The 18,092-nt window shown below is 52.3% G+C and overlaps 1 protein-coding gene across 1 annotated transcript in view; it reads right to left on the minus strand.

The window, feature by feature from the left end:
- Positions 1-573: 573 nt before the first annotated feature.
- Positions 574-18,092, minus strand: part of slc25a14 (solute carrier family 25 member 14) — a 163,097-nt gene continuing 145,578 nt past the window's right edge. Inside the window, 3 exon segments of the mRNA XM_085994069.1 lie at positions 574-2,895; positions 14,090-14,170; positions 17,165-17,300. Coding sequence (XP_085850195.1) covers positions 2,854-2,895; positions 14,090-14,170; positions 17,165-17,300 — 259 coding nt within the window. The 3' untranslated portion in view covers positions 574-2,853.

Consider the following 18,092-nt stretch of genomic DNA (forward strand, 5'->3'; position numbering starts at 1 on the left):
GTTCTGGTCACCTCACTATAGGAAGGATGTGATTGCTTTGGAGAGGGTGCAGAGAAGATTCACCAGGATGTTACCTGGGATGGAGCGCCTCAGCTATGAAGAAAGACTAAAACAGGCTGGGGTTGTTTTCCTTGGAGCAAAGAAGGCTGAGGGGGGACCTGATTGAGGTGTACAAAATGATGAGGGGCATAGATAGGGTAGATAAAGCGGAACTTTTCCCCTTAGTAGGGGGGTCAATAACAAGGGGGCATAGATTCAGGGGAAGGGGCAGGAGGTTTGGAGGGGTTTGAGGAGGAACTTTTTCACCCAGAGGGTGGTTGGAATCTGGAACTCACTGCCTGAAAGGGTGGTAGAGGCAGGAACCCTCATAACATTCAAGAAGCATTTGGATGAGCACTTGAAATGCCATTGCATACAAGGCTATGGACCAAATGCTGGAAAATGGGATTAGACTGGACAGGGATTGATGGTCGGCGCAGACACGATGGGCCGAAGGGCCTCTTTCTGTGCTGTATAACTCTATGACTCTATGATAGACGAGAAGTTCGAAATTAGTTTAAGATGACCCACTGATGTGGAGAAGCATTATTTTTATATTATTACACATAAAAGTTGTACAGATTGAACTAAGTAAATCCGATTGTACGTTCAATCCCAAAACCCTACAAAGCCTTCACATAAATTATCAGTATGCAAACATCACAAGCTGCTGGATGAAAGTCACCCGTACATTACAAATCTGTTTGTAAAACAGGACCATTTTACAGCCTGTGCTGTACTGAGTGAGTTTGACCAGTTCTGTACTGAGTGAGTTTGACCTGTGCTGTACTGAGTGAGTTTGACCTGTGCTGCACTGAGTGAGTTTGACCAGTGCTGTACTGAGTGAGTTTGTCTTGTGCTCACTCAGTGCAGTACCCAATGTCTGGGGAGCTCTAGCTTTCAGTCTCTAATACTATAAATACTGAGAAACATTTGCTCCTCATATTTCAAACTAAATCTGACAATTCAATCTACACTCTCTATCTGGACAGTCTTTAATCTGAAGATTGGAGACTACATTACAGGAACAGCTGCATTGCCGCAATTTCTGTCACATAGCCCACTACTCCCTTAAAAGTCTTGCACCTTAGCCAATCTGACTGCCCAAGGGCAGACCCAACCAATGGCATCCAGCGGTCAGAAATACCCCAGGTAACCGTCTCTGGGGGGAGCTTCACAGCCTCCAATGGCAGTGGCCAGATTTGATCTCACAGGGGCCGACAGTATAGCTTACGCATTACAGCCCAGAAATAAAGGAGAATCTATGGGCTCTTGTTAACAGGTTAAAACACTTTCACCAACTTCAGTGTCTCAGGTATTTGATTAACTTTTCCAAATGCAACTTCAATCCTGAAATGCTGCTGAAAATTTGATACAGTCGGAGACAGTCACCAAATGGAAACTGTTTGCTTTCCCTCAACAGGCAGCACAAAAGGATGAGCACAAGAAGCTTGTAGACAATTCTGTGTCACAATCACACTGCAGAAGCAGAAGCTGTGATTGGAGCTCCTGTCAGCCCCTCCGCCAGTCTTCTGTAAACCAGCAGGGCACCTAAAAGATGGAGAAGGGGAAAAATAAAGATCTTAGTGTCGGAAAGCAATTGCACCCTGGACCGCTGCCCCATTTCCCATTGCACAACACTGCTCTGCTGAATGTGCAGCGCCCACTAACCTGATCTACGCTGTCAAAAACCCCAGACATTATGAAATGGGAGAGGGGGCAAGGTACTAAATCTAAATTGTCATACTTACCTATGGCTCCAAACTGGAATGAAGCAGTTCAAAGACAGGCTAATTGAGCCCCAAGATTCAATCTTCAGGAACATGCAAAAAGCAGATTCACAACTGAAATTTGGGTTCAAATTTGATAGATCACTTGATTTTTTTTGAAGGAATATTTTAACTTGAAATTCTGAAAAGCAGCTTAGTGACACGAGCTGTGCGGTGACTTTATCTGACGGAAGCTGAGCCACGGCACAATGACAAGACACCAGACATTGTTCTCCTTCCTCAGCTACACAATGCACTTCAAATACACTTCCTTTCAAACAGTTTGGGCTCACTTTCTGTAAAGCCTCAAGTTACAACTGGCACAAAGGTGAGAGAATATAGATTCCGTGTTACTGATTGATTTCACAACTCTATTTCATGTCAGTATGTGTGGGATGTAGCCGAGGGTCCCGAGCCCCAGCAATCCACCCTCTAGTCTGCACAACTCCGTCCGGTTTGCACTTTCTGGGTCCAGAGGTCTGGGAACCACTGTTCTTAGAGCTGTTGTCACATTGGTGGATAAATCATAAATCAGAAACCAGGATCTTAAGGTGTACGCACATTAATGAGACCATAGTTAACAAATTGATATATGGCCCCAGGACATACCTATGAAGCCCATGAAGATAAAGTGTAGACAGCCTTGGTGTAAGATTAGCTTTAAGGGCAAAAGGGCTTTTTATACTTAACCTCCACAATCGTACACCCCTCCCCCAAACGTGTACATGTGTGCGTGCATGTGCACTGATTCCCTGGCAGGGTGTGATGTCCCTAGCTGCCTCCTATTGGACGCTGTATCACCATGACCAACTGGGACTGCAAAAGTCATCTGATCTTCTCCATAGTTTCCAGAAAGTGAAAGTCGTCGACTGCTGTATGTGGATCTTTCCCACACAATGCAATTGTACTGGCGTGCAGCAACATTCATGCACCACCCTAGGGCAAGGATGGAAAGGTAACAGGGCAGAGGCTTCTGTCCGGTCAACAAACACGTGCCAGGCAGTGGCACAAGCGTTAAATACAGTTTGTAGAGAATAGCGGTGTGTTAGACAGGGAGCTTTTTCAGTTGTTCATACGTAATGAAGAACTGAAAGAAAAAGTTAAGGTAAACAATGCAAATAAATCAGCTGTTACTGTCAGCATGTTCACTAGAGAATACACCAGAGACCCTCGTCCACACACACCATACTTAGCAACTGAAATACATGCAGAATTTATACAATTTTAACACTAAGCTCGGCCTCCCCCACCCCAGGCTCGGCCTCCCCAGGCTCGGCCTCCCCCACCACACCCCAGGCCCGACCACCCTCACCCCAGGCCCGGCCTCCCCACCCTGGCCTCCCCCAGCCCAGGCCCGGCCACCCCCACCCCAGGCCCGGCCTCCCCCAGCCCAGGCCCGGCCTCCCCCACCCCAGCCACCCCCACCCCAGGCCCGACCTCCCCCACCCCAGGCCAGGCCTCCCCCACCCCAGCCTCCCCCACCCCAGGCCCAGCCTCCCCCAGACCAGGCCCGGCCTCCCCCAGCCCAGGCCCGGCCTCCCCCAGCCCAGGCCCGGCCTCCCCCACCCCAGCCACTCCCACCCCCACCCCAGGCCCGGCCACTGTGGTGTATGTAACCTGTTCCACCTTAAGAGAACTTAAGCCTGTTCCACCTTAAGAGATGTACTACTTTCTCTGGCTGCTGTATACGTAATACCGGTGGTGACCACCGGTATATAAGTACTGTGTAGTGATATTGTATTTAGTATAGTCCTGACCTCCAACTAGTAAAGACCTGTTGAACTTTATTCTTGTAGTCTGTGTCAGTAATTAATCTTAATACAACTGGAACACACAGACTTAACAGCCACCCCCAGCCCAGGCTCGGCCACCCCCACCCCAGGCCCGGCCTCCCCCAGCCCAGGCCCGGCCTCCCCCACCCCAGCCACCCCCACCCCAGGCCCGACCTCCCCCACCCCAGGCCAGGCCTCCCCCACCCCAGCCTCGGCCTCCCCCACCCCAGCCTCGGCCTCCCCCACCCCAGGCCCAGCCTCCCCCAGACCAGGCCCGGCCTCCCCCAGCCCAGGCCCGGCCTCCCCCACCCCAGCCACTCCCACCCCAGGCCCGGCCACTGTGGTGTATGTAACCTGTTCCACCTTAAGAGAACTTAAGCCTGTTCCACCTTAAGAGATGTACTACTTTCTCTGGCTGCTGTATACGTAATACCGGTGGTGACCACCGGTATATAAGTACTGTGTAGTGATATTGTATTTAGTATAGTCCTGACCTCCAACTAGTAAAGACCTGTTGAACTTTATTCTTGTAGTCTGTGTCAGTAATTAATCTTAATACAACTGGAACACACAGACTTAACAGCCACCCCCACCCCAGGCTCGGCCACCCCAACCCCAGGCCCGGCCACCCCCACCCCAGGCCCGGCCTCCCCCACCCCAGGCCCGGCCACCCCCACCCAGCCTACCCCACCCCAGGCTCGGCCTAACCCCCACACCAGGCCCGTCCTCCCCCACCCCAGGCTCGGCCTAACCTCCACACCAGGCCCGTCCTCCCCCACCCCAGGCTCGGCCACCTCCACCCGAGGCCCGGCCTACCCCACACCAGGCTCAGACTAACCCCCACACCAGGCTCGGCCTAACCCCCACCCCAGGCTCGGCCTTGCCTAAAACTAACCTCGCCCACCTGTGCCAGGAAGTTGGTTAAGGAGTTTTCAGAGCTTTATTGGTAATTGTATTGCCCAGTTTGGCACTGCGCTGTAGAAATTAGAATAACTCAGATCTGACACCTAGTCCACACTGAGTTGGCTAATCTGCCGATACTGCCCTTACTGGGGGGGGGGGGGGGAGGAGCCACTCCCACACTGCCCTGACTGGGTGGGAGGGGGGGGCCCTCCCACACTGCCCTTACTGGAGGGAGTGGGGCCCTCCCACACTGCCCTTACTGGAGGGAGTGGGGCCCTCCCACACTGCCCTTACTGGAGGGAGTGGGGCCCTCCCACACTGCCCTTACTGGAGGGAGTGGGGCCCTCCCACACTGCCCTTACTGGAGGGAGTGGGGCCCTCCCACACTGCCCTTACTGGAGGGAGTGGGGCCCTCCCACACTGCCCTTACTGGAGGGAGTGGGGCCCTCCCACACTGCCCTTACTGGGGTGGGGGGCCCTCCCACACTGCCTTTACTGGAGGGAGTGGGGCCCTCCCACACTGCCCTTACTGGAGGGAGTGGGGCCCTCCCACACTGCCCTTACTGGAGGGAGTGGGGCCCTCCCACACTGCCTTTACTGGAGGGAGTGGGGCCCTCCCACACTGCCCTTACTGGGGGGAGTGGGGCCCTCCCACACTGCCCTTACTGGAGGGAGTGGGGCCCTCCCACACTGCCCTTACTGGAGGGAGTGGGGCCCTCCCACACTGCCCTTACTGGAGGGAGTGGGGCCCTCCCACACTGCCTTTACTGGAGGGAGTGGGGCCCTCCCACACTGCCCTTACTGGAGGGAGTGGGGCCCTCCCACACTGCCCTTACTGGAGGGAGTGGGGCCCTCCCACACTGCCCTTACTGGGGTGGGGGGCCCTCCCACACTGCCCTTACTGGAGGGAGTGGGGCCCTCCCACACTGCCCTTACTGGAGGGAGTGGGGCCCTCCCACACTGCCCTTACTGGAGGGAGTGGGGCCCTCCCACACTGCCCTTACTGGAGGGAGTGGGGCCCTCCCACACTGCCTTTACTGGAGGGAGTGGGGCCCTCCCACACTGCCCTTACTGGGGTGGGGGGCCCTCCCACACTGCCCTTACTGGAGGGAGTGGGGCCCTCCCACACTGCCCTTACTGGGGTGGGGGGCCCTCCCACACTGCCCTTACTGGAGGGAGTGGGGCCCTCCCACACTGCCCTTACTGGAGGGAGTGGGGCCCTCCCACACTGCCTTTACTGGAGGGAGTGGGGCCCTCCCACACTGCCTTTACTGGAGGGAGTGGGGCCCTCCCACACTGCCCTTACTGGAGGGAGTGGGGCCCTCCCACACTGCCCTTACTGGAGGGAGTGGGGCCCTCCCACACTGCCCTTACTGGAGGGAGTGGGGCCCTCCCACACTGCCCTTACTGGAGGGAGTGGGGCCCTCCCACACTGCCTTTACTGGAGGGAGTGGGGCCCTCCCACACTGCCCTTACTGGAGGGAGTGGGGCCCTCCCACACTGCCCTTACTGGAGGGAGTGGGGCCCTCCCACACTGCCCTTACTGGAGGGAGTGGGACCCTCCCACACTGCCCTTACTGGAGGGAGTGGGGCCCTCCCACACTGCCCTTACTGGAGGGAGTGGGGCCCTCCCACACTGCCCTTACTGGGGTGGGGGGCCCTCCCACACTGCCCTTACTGGAGGGAGTGGGGCCCTCCCACACTGCCCTTACTGGAGGGAGTGGGGCCCTCCCACACTGCCCTTACTGGAGGGAGTGGGGCCCTCCCACACTGCCCTTACTGGAGGGAGTGGGGCCCTCCCACACTGCCCTTACTGGGGTGGGGGGCCCTCCCACACTGCCCTTACTGGAGGGAGTGGGGCCCTCCCACACTGCCCTTACTGGGGTGGGGGGCCCTCCCACACTGCCCTTACTGGAGGGAGTGGGGCCCTCCCACACTGCCCTTACTGGAGGGAGTGGGGCCCTCCCACACTGCCCTTACTGGAGGGAGTGGGGCCCTCCCACACTGCCCTTACTGGCGGGGGGGGGGGGTTAGCCCCTCCCACACTGCCCTTACTTTGGGGGGGGGCCTCCCACACTGCCCTTACTTGGGGGGGGGAGGGGGTAGCCCCTCCCACACTGCCCTTACTTGGGGGAGGGGGGTCCCTCCCACACTGCCCTCACTGGGGGGGGGGGGGGGCCATTTGGCCCTTCGAGCCTGCTCCGCCGTTCAATGAGATCATGGCTGATCATCCAAACTCAGTACCCTGTCCCTGCCTTCTCCCCATATCCCTTGATCCCTTTAGCCTTAAGAAATATATCCAACTCTTTCTTGAATATATTTAATGAACTGGCCTCCACCGCCCTCTGTGGCAGAGAATTCCACAGGTTCACCACTCTCTGGGTGAAGAAATTCCTCCTCATTTCAGTCCTAAATGGCTTATAGCTTATCCTTAGACTATGACCCCTGGTTCTGGACTCCCCGGCCATCAGAAACATCCTTTCTGCATCTAGTCTGTCCAGGCCTGACAGAATTTTATAGGTTTTGATGAGATCCCCTCTCAATCTTCTAAACTCCAGTGAGTATAAGCCCAATCGACACAATTTCTCCTCATACATCATTCCTGCCATCCCAGGTATCAGCCTGGTGAATCTTCGCTGCACTCCTTCCATGGCAAGAACGTCCTTCCTCAGGTAAGGCGACCAAAACTGCACACAATACTCAAGGTGCGGTCTCACCAAGGCCCTGTACAACTGTAGCAAGACATCCTTGTTCCTGTACTCGAACCCTCTTGCTACGAAGGCCAACATACCATTTGCCTTCTTAACCGTCTGCTGCACCTGCATGCTTACCTTCAGCGGCTGGTGCACAAGAACACCCAGGTCTCTTTGCACTTCCCCTTCTCCCAATCTATTGCCGTTCAAATAATAGTCTGCCTTCCTGTTTTTGCCACCAAAGTGGATAACCTCACATTTATCCACATTATAGTACATTTGCCATGTTTCTGCCCAATCACCCAACCTGTCCAGATCGTACTGGAGTTTCACGACATCCTCCTCACAGCTTACCCCCCCACCCAGCTTTGTGTCGTCTGCAAATTTGGAGATATTACATCCAATTCCCTTGTCCAGATCATTAATATATATTGTGAACAGCTGGGGTCCTTGGACCGATCCTTGCGGTACCCCACTAGTCACTGCCTGCCACTCGGAAAACGACCCGTTTATTCCAACTCTTTGCTTTCTGTCCGCCAACCAGTTCTCTATCCAAGTCAATATCTTGCCCCCAATCCCATGTGCCTTAGTTTTGCACGCTAATCTCTTATGTGGGACCTTATCGAAAGCCTTCTGAAAGTCCAAATACACCACATCCACTGGTTCTCCCTTATCTATTTTACCAGTTACATCCTCAAAAAATTCCAGTAGATTAGTCAAGCATGATTTACCTTTTGTAAATCCATGTTGACTTTGTCCAATCCTGTCACTGCTTTCCAAGTGCTCTGCTATTACATTTTTTATAATAGACTCTAGCATTTTCCCCACTACCGATGTCAGGGTTACCGGTCTATAATTTCCCGCTTTTTCTCTACCACCTTTTTTAAATAGTGGGGTAGCATTAGCTACCCTCCAATCCATGGGTACTGTTCCAGAGTCTATCGAGTTCTGGAAGATGACCAGCAATGCATCTACTATTTCTAGGGCCACTTCCTTAAGTACCCTGGGATGTAGATTATCAGGCCCTGGGGATTTATCGGCCTTCAGTCCCATCAATTTTCCTAACACCATTTCCCTACAAATACTGATTTCTTTCAGTTCCACCCTTTCATCAGACCCTATGTTCCCCGGCATCTCTGGGAGGTTATTTGTGTCCTCCTTTGTGAAGACAGAACCAAAGTATGAATTTAGTTGGTCTGCCATTTCTTTGTTTCCCATTATAAATTCCCCTGATTCTGACTGCAAGGGACCTACGCTTGACTTCACCAATCTTTTTCACTTCACATATCTATAAAAGCTTTTACAGTCAGTTTTCATGTTCCCTGCAAGCTTACTCTCATATTCTATTTTCCCTTTCTTAATTAATCCCTTTGTCCTCCTTTGTTGAATCCTAAACTGCTCCCAATCCTCAGGATTACTGCTTTTTCTGGCCAATTTATATGTCCTCTCCTTGGATCTTATGCTATCCCTAATTTCCCTCGTTAGCCACGGTTGAGTCACCTTTTTTGTTTTATTTTTATGCCAAACTGGGATAAACAAATTCTGCAGTTCATCCACTCGGTCTTTGAATGTTTGCCATTGCCTATCCACCGTCAACCCTTTGAGTGCCATTCCCCAATCAATCCTACCCAACTCGCTCCTCAGACCATCGTAGTTTCCTTTATTTAAATTGAGGACCCTAGTCTCTGAGTCAACTACTTCATTCTCCATCTTAATGAAGAATTTGATCATATTATGATCGCTCAGACCCAAGGGGCCTCGTACAACAAGATTGCTGATTAATCCTTTCTCGTTACATAATACCCAGTCTAAGATGGCCTGATCTCTGGTTGGTCCCTCGACATATTGGTCCAGGAAACCATCCCGTAAACACTCCAGGAATTCTTCCTCCATAGTATTGTTACTAATTTGGTTGGCCCAATCTATATGTAGATTAAAGTCACCCATGACTGCTGTGCCCTTATTGCACGCTTCTTTAATTTCCCTTTTAATGCCATCCCCAACCTCCGCCTTACTGTTGGGAGGTCTATATACCACTCCCACTAATGTTTTTTTCCCCTTAGTATTTCTCAATTCTACCCATACAGATTCCACATCATCAGAGCTAATATCCTTCATTACAATTGTATTAATCCCTTCTTTAACCAGTAATGCTACCCCACCTCCCTTTCCTTTTTGCCTATCTTTCCTGAATATCGAATACCCCTGGATGTTGAGTTCCCAGTCTTGGCCATCCTTGAGGCACGTTTCCATAATCCCAACCAAATCATATTCGTTTACCTCTATTTGCGCAGCCAATTCGTCCACTTTATTACAAATGCTCCTCGCATTAAGACACAAAGCCTTCAGGCTTGTTTTTTTAAAGCTGTTAGACCTATTAGAATTATTATTTACTGTGGCCACGTTTGATTTAAACCGTTGATTTCTCTGACTGCCACTTTTGTTTTTCTCCTTCCTATCTTTTGCTTTTATCCCTGTTTCCCTTTCCTCTGTCTCCCTGCTCAGGTTCCCAACCCCCTGCCATTTTAGTTTAAACCCCCCCGAACAGTGCTAGCAAACCTCCCCGCAAGGATATTTGTCCCGCTCTGGTTCAGGTGCAAGCCGTCCGACTTGTACAAGTCCCACCTTCCCCAGAAGCAGGCCCAGTGATCCAGGAAACTAAAGCCCTCCCTCCTGCACCAACTCTTTAGCCATGCATTCATCTGCTCTATCCTCCTATTCCTATACTCACTAGCACGTGGCACCGGGAGTAATCCAGAGATTACAACCTTTGAGGTCCTGCTCTTTAATCTGCTACCTAGCTCCCTAAATTCTTGCTGCAGGACCTCATCCCTCTTCCTACCCATGTCATTGGTCCCAATGTGAACCACGACCTCTGACTGTTCACCCGCCCCCTTCAGAATGCCCTGCAGCCGTTCAGTGACATCCTTGACCCTGGCACCAGGGAGGCAACAAACCATCCTGGAGTCACGTCTACGGCCACAGAAAAGCCTATCTGTTCCCCTTACGATGGAATCCCCTACCACTATTGCTCTCCCACTCTTTTTCCTCCCTTCCTGAGCAGCAGAAGCACCCCTGGTGCCAGGAAGTTGGCTGCTGCTGCCTTCCTCTGGTAAGTCATCCCCCTCAACAGTATCCAAATCGGTATACCTGTTTGAGAGAGGGATGGCCACTACCTGCCTGCCTCTACTGCTCTGCCTGATGGTCACCCATCTCCCTTCTGCCTGTGCAGCCCTTACCTGCGGTGTGACCAACTCAGTAAACGTGTTATCCACGACCCTCTCAGAATCATGAATGCTCCAAAGCCCATCCATCCGCAGCTCCAGCGCCGCAATGCGGTCTGCTAGTAGCTGCAGCTGGATGCATTTCTGGCACACATGGTCGTCAGGGACACCGGCAGTGTCCCTGAATTCCCACATAGAGCAAGAGGAGCATAACACGGGGCTGGGCTGTCCTGACATGACTTACCCTTTAATTAATTTAAATTAAATCAATACCACCAATTTAATGATATACTCAAGGGCGCTTGCCTGCCAGCAGTCCCCGCTACACCACAGAGACCCTAGAAACTATAAACCACAGAATTTAAGCTTTGTGAAGAAGGAGAAAGAGTAAATACTTACCAACCAATCACTTACCCGCTTTCTGGTGACGTCACACTTGGATTACTTTTTACTTCTCTCCTTCCCTCTGACTTCGGAGACTGGAGACTGGTATGCCTTACCTGGGTCTCTGAAGCCTTTTTAAGCTTCCCGCTCGTGCCTCCCGCTGACACCCGCGGTCTGAGGCCTTACCTGGGTCTCTGAAGCCTTTTTAAGCTTCCCACTCGCGCCTCCCGCCGACACCCGCGGTCTGAGGCCTTACCTGGGTCTCTGAAGCCTTTTTAAGCTTCCCGCTCGTGCCTCCCGCCGACACCCGCGGTCTGAGGCCTTACCTGGGTCTCTGAAGCCTTTTTAAGCTTTCCGCTCACGCCTCCCGCCGACACCCGCGGTCTGAGGCCTTACCTGGGTCTCTGAAGCCTTTTTAAGCTTCCCGCTCGCGCCTCCCGCCGACACCCGCGGTCTGAGGCCTTACCTGGGTCTCTGAAGCCTTTTTAAGCTTCCCGCTCGCGCCTCCCGCCGACACCCGCGGTCTGAGGCCTTACCTGGGTCTCTGAAGCCTTTTTAAGCTTCCTGCTCGCGTCTCCCGCCGACACCCACACTGCCCTTACTTTGGGGGGGGGGGTAGCTCCCCCCACACTGCCCTTACTGGGGGGGTAGCCCCTCCCACACTGCCCTTACTGGGGGGGTGGGGAGCCCCTCCCACACTCCCCTTACTGGGGAGCCCCTCCCACACTGACCTTACTTTGGGGGGGGGGAGGGAGGAAGCCCCTCCCACACTGCCCTTACTGGGGGGGGGGGCGCGGGGAGATGGGGAGCCCCTCCCACACTGCCCTTACTGGGGGGTGGAGATGGGGAGCCCCTCCCACACTGCCCTTACTGGGGGGGGGAGCCCCTCCCACACTGCCAATACTGTCCTTACTGGGGGAGGATGGCCATTCACTGCCAGATCTGGTTGGACCACAAAGCATTATAGGGTCCTGCTCTCGTCTGCCAAAATTGCTGACTATTCCAGGATCATTCTGGAATGCAAAGATAAACCCCGGCTTCTATTCTGCACTGCTAACCGTCTTCTTAAACTCGTCTCCCCTGTCTCCTCCACACTCAGCTCCAGCAACAAGTGCGAGGAGCTCATGGACTTCTTTGTCTCTAAGATTGAGACCATCCGATCAGCTGCCTCTGCCACTTCCCTTCCTCTAAGGTTCCCCTCTGCCCTTGCCCTGAACTCACATCTTACTTCAGTTTCTCTCCGATCTCCCCTCTTGACCTCTTGCGCTCATCTTGTCTATGAGACCCACCTCCTGCTCCCTCGACCCTATTCCCACCAAACTGCTGACCACCCAACTTCCTTTCCTGGCTCCCATGTTAGCTGACATTGTTAACGGTTCTCTCTCCTCAGATACTGTCACCCTCTCCCTCAAATCTGCCGTCATCACCCCTCTCTTTAAAAAACCCTTGACCCCTCTATCCTTGCAAACTACCGCCCCATCTCCAACCTCCCTTTTCTCTCCAAGTCCTTGAATGTGTTGTCGCCTCCCAAATACGTGCCCATCTTTCCTGGAATTCCATGTTTGAATCTATCCAATCAGGTTTCCACCCCTGCCATAGTACTGAAACGGCTCTCATCAGTCACAAATGACATTTTTTGTGACTGTGACAAAGGTAAACTATCCCTCCTCGTCCTTCTTGACTTGTCTGCAGCCTTTGACACGGTTGACCACTCCATCCTGCTCCAACGTCTCTCCACCGTCGTCCAGCTGGGTGGGACTGCACTTGCCTGGTTCCATTCTTATTTATCTAGTCGTAACCAGAGAATCACCTGCAACGGCTTCTCTTCCCGCTCCCGCAGCGTTACCTCTGGTGTCCCCCAAGGATCTAGCCGTGGCCCCCTGCTATTTCTCATCTACATGCTGCCCCTTGGCGAGGTCATCCGAAAACACTGCGTCAATTTACACATGTACGCTGAAGACACCCAGCTCCACCTCACCACCACTTATCTCGACCCCTCCACTGTCTCTAAATTGTCAGACTGCTTGTCCGACATACAGTTCTGGATGAGCAGAAATTTTCTCTAATTAAATATTGGGAAGACCGAAGCCATTGTTTTCGGTCCCCACCACAAACTCCGTTTCCTAGCCACCGACTCCATCCCTCTCCTGAGGCTGAGCCACACTGTTGGAGTCATATTTGACCCTGAAATGAGCTTCTGACCACATATCCACGGCATAACTAAGACCGCCTATTTCCACCTCAGTAACATCGCCCATCTCTGCCCTTGCCTCAGCTCATCCACTGCTGAAACTCACATCCATGCCTTTGTTACCTCTAGACTTGACTATTCCAACGCACTTCTGGCTGGCCTCCCACATTCTATCCTACATAAACTTGAGGTCATCCAAAACTCAGCTGCCCGTGTCCTAACTCGCACCAAGTCCTGTTCACCCATCACCTCTGTGCTCACTGACCTACATTGGCTCCCGGTTAAGCAGCGCCTCAATTTCAAAATTCTCATTCTTGTTTTCAAATCCCTCCATGGCCTCACCCCTCCCTATCTCTGCAATCTCCACCAGTCCCACAACCACCCCCCCCCCCCCCCCCGGAGATATCCGCGCTCCACTAATTCTGCCCTCGAGCATCCCTGGTTATAATCGGTCAACCATTGGTGGCTGTGCCTTCTCTTGCCTAGGCCCTAAGCTCTGGAATTCCCTGCCTAAACCTCTCTGCCTCGCTACCTCTCTTTCCTCCTTGAAGACGCTACTTAAAACCTACCTCTTTGAACAAGCTTTTGGTCACCTGCCCTAATTTCACCTTATGTGGCTCAGTATCAATTTTTTGGTCTTCTAACACTCCTGTGAAGTGCCTTGGGACATTTTACTCCGTTAAAGACACTATATAAATACATGCTGTTGTTGTTGAGAATGAGATGGGGAGCCCCTCCCACACTGCCGATACTGTCCTTACTGGGCGAGATGACTGGATGAGTTATAGAGTGACGTATTGACTTCATTGGATCAACTCTCTGGGACAGCTCCAGGACTGTGCTGTTCTATCTGAACCCACCCACATCGTCTGCATCTGCTCTCCAAAAAGCCCCTTTCTTTGACAAAAATAAATAAAGCAGCATATGGTGAGGATACTGAATGCAGCGGAGATGCACGGTAAGGGTTAGATGGCCAAATTCATGAACATCAAGGAGCATGTTCCTAGAGATTCCTCCTCTAATGACCCTGGCTGGATCCTATACTATGCAAGAAAGATCACCAGCAGACCCGACCATCCAAGAGAATGAGAATCAAGTGAAGGGCAAAGGATACAATGATGTTCCAAGGCCCCAGCCGTAACCAGTTTGGCCAGAATCCTTTGTACAGAGCGAAGAAACCTTCAGTCTTCCAGGTCTAACAATACAAAAAGAAAACATATAAACTGGTGTCCAAGCACATCCCACTGAAACCAAACGGTCAGCATTCCAGCACGGACTAGGACTTGTTCCCGGAGTTGGATACGGAACCTCTTCCATGGTCACAATCTGAGGGCAAGGGAGGTGTATCGCACTCATTCAGGCCCATTCCAGCTTCATTTGCTCAGAGTATTGCTGCCCTTCTAGCAGAGAAAGCACTAAGCAGTTTTTGGGAACAACATGCTCAGCTTGGCTCCTCAGTGACAGAATTCAGCCCCCCGACCTATACTGAGTCAAGTTCCATTTACTGCAGCAAGCTCTTGCCTGTAGGAATAGTTGCAAGGCTCTGTGGCCTGTGAAAGAGCTGGGCACTTCTCCAGCTAATATTCATCTTCAAAGAGAGAAACTTCAAATTCAAACAGCAACTGCACATTAACCTTTGACAGATTGCAAAACTGCTGTAAATGGGAATGTGCGAGATAAAATGACACAATGTACTCGCACTGACACTAGTCTGATTAAACCAGCCAGGGTAGGCACTCCTAATCACTATCCAGTGACCCCTGGCCGATTGTGCATGTCAGGGGAGGATGGAAAGAGGGTCAGTGATTTCCCTAGGCCCCGCTCATGGCCCAGGGCCCAACTCATGCTCCAGCCCCAGGCCCCAACTCATGCCCCAGGCTCAGGCCCAGCCTCAGCTCATGCCCCAGCCCCAGCTCATGCCCCAGCCCCAGGCCCCACCTCATGCCCCAGGCTCAGGCCCAGGCCCAGCCCCAGCTCATGCCCCAGCCCCAGCCCCAACTCATGCCCCAGCCCCAGGCCCCACCTCATACCCCACTCATGCCTCAGCCCCACTCATGCCTCAGCCCCGCTCATGCCCCAGGCCTCTCCTATAGCCATCACTGAAGAGTGTGTCCTGAAGCAGCCTCACCCATACTGATCGGGGCTTCAGATTGCCTAAAGTCAGCAGTCTCCCCAACTAGGCAGCAAAATATTTATGGGAACATTTCTTCACCAATATAAAATGGAACAGCGCCGTTAATAAGGGAGCTCCCCCATCCCTTTTAAATCCCCGTGGACACCATGAAGCCGGTGTAGATGCGTCTGTGTATATTGGCCCCCTCCCAGAGCAGAGAAAGAAAGACTTGCATTTCTATAGCGCCTTTCACGAATACCGGACGTCCCAAATCGCTTTACAGACAATGAAGTACTTTTTGAAGTGTGGTCACTGTTGTAATGTAGGAAACGTGGCAGCAAATTTGCACACAGCAAGCTCCCACAAGCAGCAATGTGATAATGACCAGATCATCTGTTTTCTTCTTAGTGATGTGATTGAGGGATAAATATTGACTAGGACACCAGGATAACTCCCCTGCTTTTCTTCAAAATAGTGCCATGGGATCGCTTACGTCCACCTGAGAGAGCAGACGGGGCCTCGGTTTAACGTCTCATCTGAAAGACGGCACCTCCGACAGTGCAGCACTCCCTCAGCACTGCACTGGAGTGTCAGCCTAGATTTTTGTGCTCAAGTCTCGGGGACGAGAACAAACCTCCTCCTGATTCAGAGGTGAGGGTGCTACCCACTGAGCCACAGCTGACACAGAAACCAACCTCCTATTTAAAGCAGCACCCTTCCCTCACTCGGCAGGTGCTGATGGGTCAGGCTACAGATCCTGATCAGAGAGGGAGGGGTTCCACTTGTGAGGAACAGAAAAATTAGAGGCCATCAATATAAGGTAGTTACTGTAGTGTCCGTGTGTAGATAAAGACACTGAAGACAGGAGTTGGTTCATAGGTATTTACTAAGCAAGTCTGGGGGGGGTTCTAAAGGATATGCACAATACACAGGCTTATATAGCCCAAGTGGCAATTACCGGCATTACGCACACCTGGGGCTCTTAAAGGCACATACACCACAATTGCTCTTAAAGGCACATACACCACAGTTACCAAGAAATCAAATAGGGAATTCAGACAAAAACTTCTTTTCCCAGAGAGTGGTGAGGATGTGGAACTTGCTACCACAGGGAACGGTTGAGGCAAATAGTATAGATGCATTTAAGGGGAGGCAGGACAATCATGAGGGAGCAGGGAATAGAGGGTTATGCTGATAGAGTTGGATGAGAAAAGACAGGAGGAGGCTCGAGTAGAGCATAAACGCCGGCATGGGCTGGCTGGGCTGAATGGTCTGTTTCTGTGCCGTATAGCCTATGTAATCCAGGGCCAGCGAGTGCCCTTCAGTACTTCACCCAAATGGCTGTTAGTGAGAGCCCAGACACATCTGGCACCAAGCCGCTCAACCAAGCCAGCTCGAGTCAGTGACAGAGATTGCCAGCAGGAGCCAGTGACAGAGATCGCCAGCAGGAGCCAGTGACAGAGATCGCCAGCAGGAGCCAGTGACAGAGATCGCCAGCAGGAGCCAGTGACAGAGATCGCCAGCAGGAGCCAGTGACAGAGATCGCCAGCAGGAGCCAGTGACAGAGATCGCCAGCAGGAGCCAGTGACAGAGATCGCCAGCAGGAGCCAGTGACAGAGATCGCCAGCAGGAGCCAGTGACAGAGATCGCCAGCAGGAGCCAGTGACAGAGATCGCCAGCAGGAGCCAGTGACAGAGATCGCCAGCAGGAGCCAGTGACAGAGATCGCCAGCAGGAGCCAGTGACAGAGATCGCCAGCAGGAGCCAGTGACAGTGATCGCCAGCAGGAGCCAGTGACAGAGGTCGCCAGCAGGAGCCAGTGACAGAGGTCGCCAGCAGGAGCCAGTGACCGAGATCACCAGCAGGAATACTTTTCCACTAACACTGGCCGATATTCCCGGCTGATATTCACCGCTCTGATTGATGTTAACTGATCTTCCTCGTTCACGACAGGCTGGGTCTTCCCAGTGTTCCCCACTTATCTGCATAAATTCTCGTGGTTGTATCTAGCAATTGTTCAGCAGCTAATGTACCATGTTAGGCTCCCATTAGTGACACTCTCCCACTTCAGACTTACTTGCAGAAGACCATCCAGTGTCCCCTTGTAAATGACGTGGCTCCCCAACAGCACTTTCTGGTTCATCGTGCGAGTCCTCACCACATCGACAGGATTGGAGGCCAAGGCTCCAGCCAAGCCACAGGTAAAGCTCGAGCTGCATCAACAACAACCTCCAACATTACAATCTATTCCAGGTACTAGAGATAACTGGAGCACACATTTCTTCAACCTCCGAGCATCAGAGTCATACTCCCTTACTGCTGCAAGGAGCCTACCTGAAATATGTTTGGGCAGTTTATCAAAATTCCTATTGCCTGGTCTTTATTCAACACTAACTCAGGATGGTTGGGGTGGCGAAGGATCAACACTCAAAGTAGGTGTGTTCTACTGAGGTTTTGATTACAGCTGGAGCACAATCCCACGGATGGTATTCCTCACTGCCCCAGGATCGTTTGTTGGGATGGAGCAGTGTAAAGGGAGCTTTACTCTGTATCTAACATTGCTGTACCTGCCCTGGGAGTGTTTGATGGGACAGTGTTGTGGGAGCTTTACTCTGTATCTAACCCGTGCTGTACCTGCCCTGGGAGTGTTTGATGGGACAGTATAGAGGGAGCTTTACTCTGTATCTAACCCATGCTGTACCTGCCCTGGGAGTGTTTGATGGGACAGTATAGAGGGAGCTTTACTCTGTATCTAACATTGCTGTACCTGCCCTGGGAGTGTTTGATGGGACAGTGTAGAGGGAGTTTTACTCTGTATCTAACATTGCTGTACCTGCCCTGGGAGTGTTTAATGGGACAGTATAGAGGGAGCTTTACTCTGTATCTAACATTGCTGTACCTGCCCTGGGAGTGTTTGATGGGACAGTGTAGAGGGAGCTGGATTCTGTGTCTAATCCATGTCCCTCTCCAATGTCTTATTTTCACAAATTAAAAATGGCACTGAA

The sequence above is a fragment of the Somniosus microcephalus genome, chromosome 1 (genome assembly GCF_052327205.1).
Source record: "Somniosus microcephalus isolate GS21.2 chromosome 1, FLI_Smic_1.0, whole genome shotgun sequence".
In the NCBI taxonomy this organism is placed as follows: Eukaryota; Metazoa; Chordata; class Chondrichthyes; order Squaliformes; family Somniosidae; genus Somniosus; species Somniosus microcephalus.